Below are 9792 nucleotides of genomic sequence, written 5' to 3'. Positions count from 1 at the left end.
TTTAACACTGTTATTGCCTTATTTCTATTTTTAAATTATTTTACTTCAGCAAGTTTTGGTTATCTTCCGCAAGTTTAGGCTTACCTAGTCGTAGAGACTAGGTGCTGTCACGATGGTTCACGGAGGGAGAACCGGGGTCGTGAAAAACTAACTAGAAGAAATGCAATTGCTCACCTGACAATACTAGAAAGGCCATCAAATGAGAACAAGGGCAATCCTCTAGTAATGAAGAAGTTCAAAGGGCAATTGAGTGAAATCCCATTAATCATAATCCTCCATGATTGTTATGACCTGGAATATAAGAGGACTGAATAAGTCTTATAACCAACGAGAATTCAAAAAGTTCTTGTTGACGAATAAGGTAGATATGATAGCTTGTCTAGAGACTAGAGTTAAACAACAAAGATCAAAAGTAATTCAGAGGAAGATGGGTGATGATTGGCAGTTCAAAGATAACTATGCTTATGCACCTAATGGTAGAATCTGGATAGGTTGGAAAATAGCAAATGTTCAAGTAACAGTACTGGATGGCTCAGATCAGCTGATACACTGCCTAGTTAAGGATAACAATTCATCCTTTACCAGCTACATAACCTTTGTATATGGATTACATAATGTTCAACACAGAATTCCACTCTGGAGAAACTTGAGGAATATGATAAGTAATGGACTTTGGCTTATAATAGGAGATTTTAATAGTGTGCTACATCTGGATGACATAGTGAATGGAACTCCAGTTCATCAAACAGAAATGACTGACTTTCAAAGCTATCTTGATGATATTGGAGTGGGACAAATCACAAAAAAGAGGGTGCAAATTCTCATGGAGCAATAAGAGGGATGCAGAGATTAGAGTTTATAGTCATATAGACTGGGATTTAGGGAATGGTGATTGGTTCAATGAGTATAATGGAGTGGAGGCCATATACATGCTACCAGGTTGTTCAAATCACACTCCTATAATGATAACTACTGATGTTGTTAAGGTAAAAGTGAAAAGGCCTTTTAGGTTACTATCAACAGTGATGCAACTACAATAGTATAAAGAAGTAGTTCATGCTACTTGGATTCAATAGATTCAAGGTCATACGATGTATTCAATTTGGAGGAAGTTGAAATTAGTAGAGCTACAAATTAGGGGCCTCCAGTGTGAGCACGTAATTTTTGCCCTAAATATGATTATTCCCAAAATCCCAAACAAAATAATTTTCCTTTATTTTATACAATTTTTGTGCATTTTGGTGTCATTTTCTGATAATTGTTGCATTCTATTTGCGCATGTTAATTCTTATAAAGTACAAAAATATGCATTTTGCGTTTAGGTTTTAGTATCAATTAAGGGTTAATTTGTTTTAAAACAAAACATGAAAATCACAAAAATTAGTTCACCGCATTTTAATGATTTTTATTGTGAATTTGTCATGAAATAGCTTTTGAACAATTTTAGGAATTAATTAGTCTTTGTTTTGAAATAACTAGGATTTCATGTTAGTTTTACATCTCCATAAAAATTTAAAAAATTATAAAAATTGTAAAAGTAAGAAAAGAAAATAAAAAGAAAATAAGAATAGAAATTTGGCCTTAATAGAAGACCCAAATTTGGGCCAATTTGTGGATTTTTCAGGCCCAAACGCCTTAAATCCGTTCCAAATCAGCCCAGCCCAAGTCCCCAACCCGGTCCTCCTCCCAGGTGTTGAAACAGCGTCGTTTCCCCAGCATTCAACCACGACCGTTGGATCTCATCAATCCAACGGTCTGGATCTAACTAGGTTATTTGTATATAAATGTCCGAAAACTCCCCCCCCCCAACCCCATTTGCCTCATCTTCCTCACCCTACCTATCCTCAACGAACCCTAATCCGCGCCGCCATCAGACCCCTCGCCGGCGGTGAACGTCACCTGCACCGTTCAAGCCCAAAATTACACCACTCGTCCTCCTCACTCCCCTCTTTCCGTTCCACCCACTGGTTCCCCTCGAATAAGGCCGGAGCTCATCGAATCTTTGACTGAAGTTTCCGGTCAGATCGCAGGTTGATCCAAACCAGCCCAAAGTCATACCACACAATCCCCGGTCTACCCTCAACACTAATCCGTGATTATTTTCCTTCAAATCTCTGTGAAACGGCTCGAATCTTAGATCTAAGAATTTCTGGCCAAAACCCTAAACCAAAATCTTTGTGATTTCGAACCGTAGTATCCTTAACCATGTGTTCTCTTGTAAGAACACATGGTTAGGGATGTTACGCGTCAAAAATCTGAAAGGATTCAGACGTTAATGACTGGCCGGAGTTCCTCATGCTTCTGTGAGTTTTTCCTGTTTCTTTTTACTCGCATGGTTGAAGTTCTAGTTACAGTTTTGGTTTCATTAAGTGTTATGTTAAATTTATGATTTATTTTGTGTATTAGTATAATTCTGTCAATTGCTGTTAGTTCTGAGTTTGATATTTGATTGATCGATTGTGTGTTTATGGGTTAAGAATTAGTTTAAATTCATTTAATGTCGATCATGTTAGCTTAAGCTTTGCTTTGATCGATCCTGGTTTCTGGTTTCTCTTAGTTTGATTGAGTTGGTATAATTGAACAATTGGGTTTGGTCAGTTTGATTAGTTGATTTCTGAGTGCTAATTAATCAATTTCAGTTAGTTTTAGATTAACTTAGGGGATTGGTTATAGTTGTTAAGGATGAGGGTAGGTTCAGTAACTTTGAGGAGCCTTCAGGGGTAGTCTGGGTATGGAAAAGGGTAATTCTGATAGGAATAGTAATATTAAAGTATTTGGAAGGGCAGTATAGGTATTGTATGGGTAGGGGAACACCCTAGGGCCTTCTAGAATAGGATTTTAGTGCACATTTCAGCACAATAGGAGTGTTTACTTGTTTAGCAAGTCAAGAATAGAGGGACTAAACTGAAATAAGGGAGGGACTAAAAAAGAAAATCAAAAATCTGATCTATTCTCTCTTGTTGCCTATATAAGGGCATGAAATGCCTTGGGAAAGGGGGTTCTTCTTCTTCTGCCTTCAGCTCTAAGCTCAAAAACGCCCACCAAAAACTTTCCTCCCCGCTTTCAATTTCAGCTGGCACTTTAATTCCAAGTTGACTCAGAAAATAAAACATCAAAAATGAAGAAATCCAAAACAATTTTACAGTTTTATTACTAGTTTTGGATTTCAGTTGGGTTTGGGTCTAGCAGGATTTCAGAGGTAATTAGATTCAGCTGTAAGGGCTAGGAGTGTATTTCAATGTATGTGTTGAATTGATCTGTGGAGTCTGCTTGTATTTCTGGTTTTCAAAAGCAGTTCCTGGCATGTTCTGTGGTGTATATTGTTGAGTTTGTTGCTGTTGCTGTTCAAAGTAGCTGACTCCTTTCCTTTTCTCTATTTACATTCCAATTTCCAGGTACATTTCTTTGAACTTCACTGATGTATGCTCGTTGAAGTTGAAATGAAATGTTCAAAGGGTTTGTTATTCAACTGAAAGCAGTTTGTATTTTAACTAATATTAATAGTGTAGTTTCCTGTTATATAACTGACAGTTATATGTATAATTAAGATTGTTCAGTAAGGTTGATTACATATTGAATGTTGCATAACGTTGAACTGTTGAATTGGGCATTTGAAATAGCATTGAGCATAGGCCTGGTCTAATTTGAAGGTTTGTGTGAATTCAATAGTCATCAGTAGCAATTGGATCTATGTAAATGACATGTGAATTCAGGAGCAAGTCTAGTGACATTTAGCCTAGTTACTAGTACTTTTGTCATTGATCATGCTAGTGTAGTAGAATGTCTGCTTTTGATTAAAGGTCCTGAAATCGATTGGTAGGCAAACCTGAGTTATTGTTGGTAGATTGGTATTGAAACGAGTTAAAAATCATGAAACAAAACTCATTCATAATTGATTTAGTTCATTAAAAGTAGCAGGTCTTGATAGGTAATTGGTAGGACAAATCGGTTTAATAATTTTGGAGTTCACGACTATCAGCTAAATGAGGGTATACATTGTCGTTGTGATGACTCGTTGGTGTTATATCAATTGTTGTAGTTGTAATCTTACTCATATTTGTTGGGCCGTTTGGACCGCATCAAAGCCATGAGGCAGGCCCAATATTTTTTTGAATTTGGTTCTTAGTTTACTTCAGTGTAATTCAATTCTAAATTAATTAGTCTTTTAGAGACACATAATAAGTAGGAAATCATAGTTACTTTGGGATTACTACTAGCTCCGCCCAAATAAAACCACTAATTACGGGGCCCTCAATGTGGGTATATAAAAAAAATGATTAGAATTTGGGATGGCCATTTAGCAAACTCCACGGTCCTCCCCAAAATAATATTACGTTAGAATCTTTAGGCGCGATTTTAATTAAAGTACCATCTTAAACTCGGGTGCGCATTGATGCGACCCAAATCCAAATCTCGACGAAGTCAAAACGTGTTGACAACCAAGGGCGCATTGATTGCGACGTGGATCGAAACGCGTTTTCACAACGTCGCAATTCTTTTAAAATAAATAACAATAAAAGCGGTTTACAAATAAAGGCACATAAGTTAGCATGTATTAAAATCAGATAAAATCAAATACAACAGTTAAGCGATCGTGCTAGAACCACGGAACCCGGGAATACCTAACACCTTCTCCCGGGTTAACAGAATTTCTTACTCGGATATCTGGTACGCGGACTATTAACAGAGTCATAAATTTCCTCGGTTCGGGATTCAACCGGTGACTTGGGACACCATTAATCTCTCAAGTGGCGACTCTGAATAATTAATAATTAAATCCCGTTCCGATTGTCCTTTAAATGGAAAAACTCCTTTATGCCCATGCGGGTGTAGGTGTAAAAAAAAAGGTGTGACAGCTCTGGCGACTCTGCTGGGGACCGAACCCAGAATCTCTGGTTCAGGGTTCAGAATTCGAGCTTAGATAAATTGTTGTATTTAATTGTATCTGATTTTCCTACATGTTTTGTGCCGAATGTGCTAAATGTTACTGCTTGATATTATCTGAACTGTATATAAACTGTGCCGACACCTTTCTCTCTTCACCTCCGGGGATGTGCTTACTGGTAGAGACTCCCTATTCTGTTAGTGTCATACCTTGAAGTAAGAAAGAGGCCGGACAAGTTACAAAGCCGGATGGCCTTTTGGTTCCCGGTAAGTTGCCCCCTCCTCGACTCGAGTTGTTCGCTCGGGTACACAGTCTAGAACACTGACCCAGGTTTTGAACATAGAATAACGTGACTTCATCCCTAGTAGGAACGCTTATTTTCATCACGTTGCATTTGACTTAGGGGACTCAACACAGGGGTTGGTTCCGTCTAGGACTAGCAACCTGAAATGAAAAGACCATCCTGATGCATCCCACTTGCTCTGTACATATATTTGTTTCGAACTTGCATGTTGACCGGTTTCTGAATCTCGGGAATGTTGGAAAAAAAAGAAAAAAAAAGAAGAGAAAAGAGGAAAAAAAGAGAGAAAATATCAGTTAGGGAGTTAATTGATTATTTTAGAAATAAAAATCAATGACCAATTACTGGCGAAACTCTGCCGAAATTCTGAAAAAAAAATGTTTTATTTTGTTTTACTAAAAAAAAAAAAGGTAAAGAAAAATATAAAAAAAAGAGTCTTTTAATTTTGGAAAGTTGGTTGTTGAAAAAGAAAAGAATAAAAAGAGTCTTTTATTTTTAGTTTGGAAAAATAGGTTGTTGTTTTATTGTCTGTGGAAAATGAAAAAGAAAAGAGTCTGTTATTTTTAGTTTGGAAAATAGGTTGTAATATTATTTGTTGAAAAAAAAAGAGTCTTGTTTCTAAAAATAGTTTTTATTCGCTTATGAAATGCCAAAAATAAAAATGGAAAAGTGTCATATTTTAAAATAGTTCGGTTAATTTGCCCGAACTACGCATGGTTTGATTCTCACAGGGCGTGAGATACGTAGGCAACCCTCATCGGGTCCAACCCTCCCTTTTGCAAAAAATAACCAGAAAATATCAAAATTTTAATTTTGTCATAAATAAACCAGGTGATGTCGTTTTGTCAAAATTAGCCAAATGTTCCCAAACGGAACGCCGGCAGGCTGACCTTGCATAGATAGCCACCTGTGGTCATGTTTTTTTCCAATCCACACAGCCTTAAGTTTTCATCCTCGAGGCGTTGAAAGGCCGTGTTGCAATAATGGGTATTTTTATCTTAATTTTTTTTTTAAAAAAGAGAGAAGTAAGAATTGTGAATAAGCTAAGTAGAACCGTCTTGTCATAAATAGCCTTAAAATCTTTGTTCCCAAAATGCTGAAGGGCCATGTTTGAGAGTCAAGTGCTTCGCTTGAAAATATATCGGTAATTTTGAGTCAAAATATAGATAGTTTTTTTGAGTCAAATAAAAGTTTTCTTTTTGCTTAAACGCTTTAATAAATGTGCAGGATGAGCACGATGATAAATGAGCCCTTTTCAATAATGACCAAAATCTCTTTTGAGCTGCAATTATGGTGGAATGATTTAGGCAAAGAAGGGCAAGACGAAGTGAAAAAATATTTGAAAGACCTTCCGGATTTATTATACATTCAGCCTCGGGGGGATATTATCAGGGCATTGGTCGCCCATTGGGATTCGACACATAATGTATTTCATTTCTCAGACTTTGAGCTCACCCCGACATTGGAAGAAATAGCGGGGTATATTGGAAGTGATCAAGCTCCATTGAGGTTCAAATATTTGATTGCTCCTAGGGCCATTACCATACACCGATTCTTGGATTCCTTGAAAATACCCCGAACAGTTCATCATCCAGATTTTGCAAAGGGTTTCTGCAGTTTCCGCTTCATATATGATAGATATAGCCACGTGGGCAGGTTCAATAATCCAGACTTTAAGCTATGCAGTAGAAGTAACCGACAAAAATGGGAGGAACACAGACGGGTAGCTTTTATGATAGCCTTTTTGGGCCTCATAATATTCCCAAGGAAAGATGGTAATATCGATTTGAAAGTAGCAGGGGTCGTCAGTACCTTGCAAACCATGGGGAAAAGCACTTTAGCACCTATGATCGTGGCTGACATCTTTCGAGCTCTCACTGCGTGCAAAGCTAGGGGCAAATTTTTTGAGGGATGTAACTTGTTGTTACAAATGTGGATGACTGAGCATTTGTGCCCACGCTCCCAGTTATTAAGTTATGGTTCGGTTGAGAAAACTTGTATAGGTGAATTTTACACAAGAATCAAAGGGACTAGTCTACCTGAAGGAGTCTCGGCTTGGGCATTATTATTTCGGAACCTCAATGCCAGCTAGATACAGTGGGTGCTTGGATGGTTGCCTGTCGAGGAAGTCATATATATGTCAGCAGCCCGGCCGCATTTTTTGTTGATGGGACTCAAAAGCATCCAGCCCTATGCACCATATCGGGTTATGAGGCAACTCGGGAGGTATCAAGTAGTACCGAGAGATGAAGATTTGAGTACCCAGGTGGTCGAAATTAGTCCTGACGGTCGGTTCCCCGAGGAAGAGGTTCGCCAAATCTGGAGTGAGTGTCAACATCTGATGGCAAACACTTGTGTGTCAGATAGGGTCAAAGGGGAAGTTGCCCCAGGGTATCACAATTGGTTCAGAGGTGATGTGGCTTGTGGGAGACCGGCTAAAAGACCTCATCTCGAAGATTTTGCCAAGTCGTCCCAAGAGCAGTGGGACTGGTTAGCAAAGGAAGAAGGCTATCGAGTTGAGATTGGTAAACTAAAGCAGCAAGTTGAGAGTCTGAAATTCGAGAACAGTGTACAAGTTGCCGCGGATCAAGGTGAAAAGAATAGACTGGCTCGAGAAAATGAAGCACTTAGGGCCCAAATCCGGCAGTTGAAGATAACCATCGATAAGCAACCGAGGAGCCGATCCGATGAGCAATTGATAAAAAGATTGGAAAACGAAGTCAGGGAATGGCGGGATGAATTAGAAAAATCTGAGAATGTCATGGCAGAACTTAAAGCACAGTGGGCTACAAGAACAGAGGAGCGTCGCCAATACTTGAATCAGTTGAAAGGGGACCATGAGAAAATTGTTGCCAATTTTAAAAAAAAAAGTGGTTGCCCTTGAGGGTAAAGCGGTTAGGCAGGCTAGAGATTTTGAAATTGAAAGTGGACATTGGTACGACTTGTTGGCCCAAATGGAGGTAGAAGTGCAGCGGCTGCAAGACCAACACCTGCAGGACTCTCGAGCTTTAAAGACATGCAGCGATCAGATAAGACACTTGCTCATAGAAAAGAAGCAAACAAAAGACAGGATTAGAGCCATTGCTCATGCCATTTTCAAGAGATGCCGGGTTTGTGAAGACATGACCCATACTACTTTTGTCTCAGCAGTGATGATCTATGTGAAGCGAACCATGAATGAGTTAGAGCAGCTTGAAAGGGATTTGGATCCTAGGCCCGCGACGAGGACGAACGACGCCCCGCGGACACCTAAGTTTGAAGCATTAGAATATGCATAGTCCGTGTCTGTAATTTTCTACCATTTTGAGTCAGTCTTTTGTATGTTCGTTATCTTTCCAGGTCAAGTATGTTTGCAGTCTTATAGTCTGTGGTTTGCTTTTAAGTGGCGTCTGTTAGTTTCTTTCCAAAAAAAAGTGTTGAGTTTGTAAGAGTTTGTTTTAGTAATGAAAATTGAAAATTTTATTTCCACCCTTTATTTTTGCATTTATTTTCATGAACTACGCTTGGTCTGATTCGTGCGGGGTCACGATACGTAGGCAATCTCCATAGGATTCGACCATAATCGTAAGAAAAATAGAAAGAAGAAAAAGAAGAAAATAGAAGGAAAACCGAGAAAGAGAGAAAGAAAGAAAAGAGCGGAAAAATAGAAAGAGAAAGAAAAAGCACAAGAGAGGGATGAGGTGAAGAAATTTGAAAGAAGGGTAAAAAGAAACAAGGAACGAAGTGCCGGGATGAAGCATGCAATCGAGCAAACGCATAATAGAAATGATTAACTGTATAAGTGCATTCATGCCAATGTGCGGTTATTAAATCTGTTAAGACTTAATCGCTAACAAAGTGGTTGTCTAAATGTGTGAGTTCAGGCAGGTGGTTAGTTGATTGGCAATTCTGGCAACTCACCCATACAACACCCGGTCGAAAGATCAAGTAAAAATGACAGGGCAAGATTCAGAAATCAGCATCGTAGACCCTTCAAATGAGGTTGAGGTAACAGATGTGGGTGCTATGAAAGAAGAAATGAGGAAGTTAAAAGAACAAATGGCTGAAATGCATCAGGCATGGTCTCAGGGACATCCGGCACCACTATATCCCGCTAATCCATCTTACATCCCACCCTTGGCCCAAGCTCAGGAGCCCACCACCCCCCACGCATCTTCAGTTTTCCCCTATCACGCCCAGGGTTATGGTACCACTTCATATGCTCCCCCAGCTCCACCCCCTAAACAGAACCCTCCACCACCCATGGTTCCCGTCTTTGTGGCACCTTCCCCAGCCCCACTACATAGATCGTCTAGTGAGTTGCTATTCCAAGCTCACGACACCCAATATTACCCTCCTGAACCCACTTTCAAAGTGCCTGAGCCATATACCTATTCTCCCCATTTTGAAATCCCTGGAGAGGTTGAGAACCCGGTTAAGAATACAGAACATAAGGAAGTGATTCGTAAAGTCAAAAGCCTGGAGCAATCTTTCAGGAACATGTATGGTTTAGGTAACCAAGTCAGCGTCGCATACAAAGATTTGTGCCCTTTCCCTGATGTTCAGTTGCCTGCGGGGTTTAAAATGCCGAAGTTTGACTTGTATGAGGGGCACGGTGACCCAGTAG

General features: G+C 39.3%; 1 protein-coding gene across 1 annotated transcript; it reads left to right on the top strand.

The window, feature by feature from the left end:
* The first annotated feature begins 286 nt into the window (after positions 1 to 286).
* On the top strand, positions 287 to 835 carry LOC138885563 (uncharacterized). The gene has a single exon (XM_070166523.1). The coding sequence runs from the start codon at positions 287 to 289 to the stop codon at positions 833 to 835; it is 549 nt and encodes a 182-aa protein (XP_070022624.1).
* The last annotated feature ends 8957 nt before the right edge of the window (positions 836 to 9792 follow it).

The sequence above is a fragment of the Nicotiana sylvestris genome, chromosome 2 (genome assembly GCF_000393655.2).
Source record: "Nicotiana sylvestris chromosome 2, ASM39365v2, whole genome shotgun sequence".
Classification (NCBI taxonomy): domain Eukaryota; kingdom Viridiplantae; phylum Streptophyta; class Magnoliopsida; order Solanales; family Solanaceae; genus Nicotiana; species Nicotiana sylvestris.
This window is presented reverse-complemented; position numbering and strand designations above follow the sequence as displayed.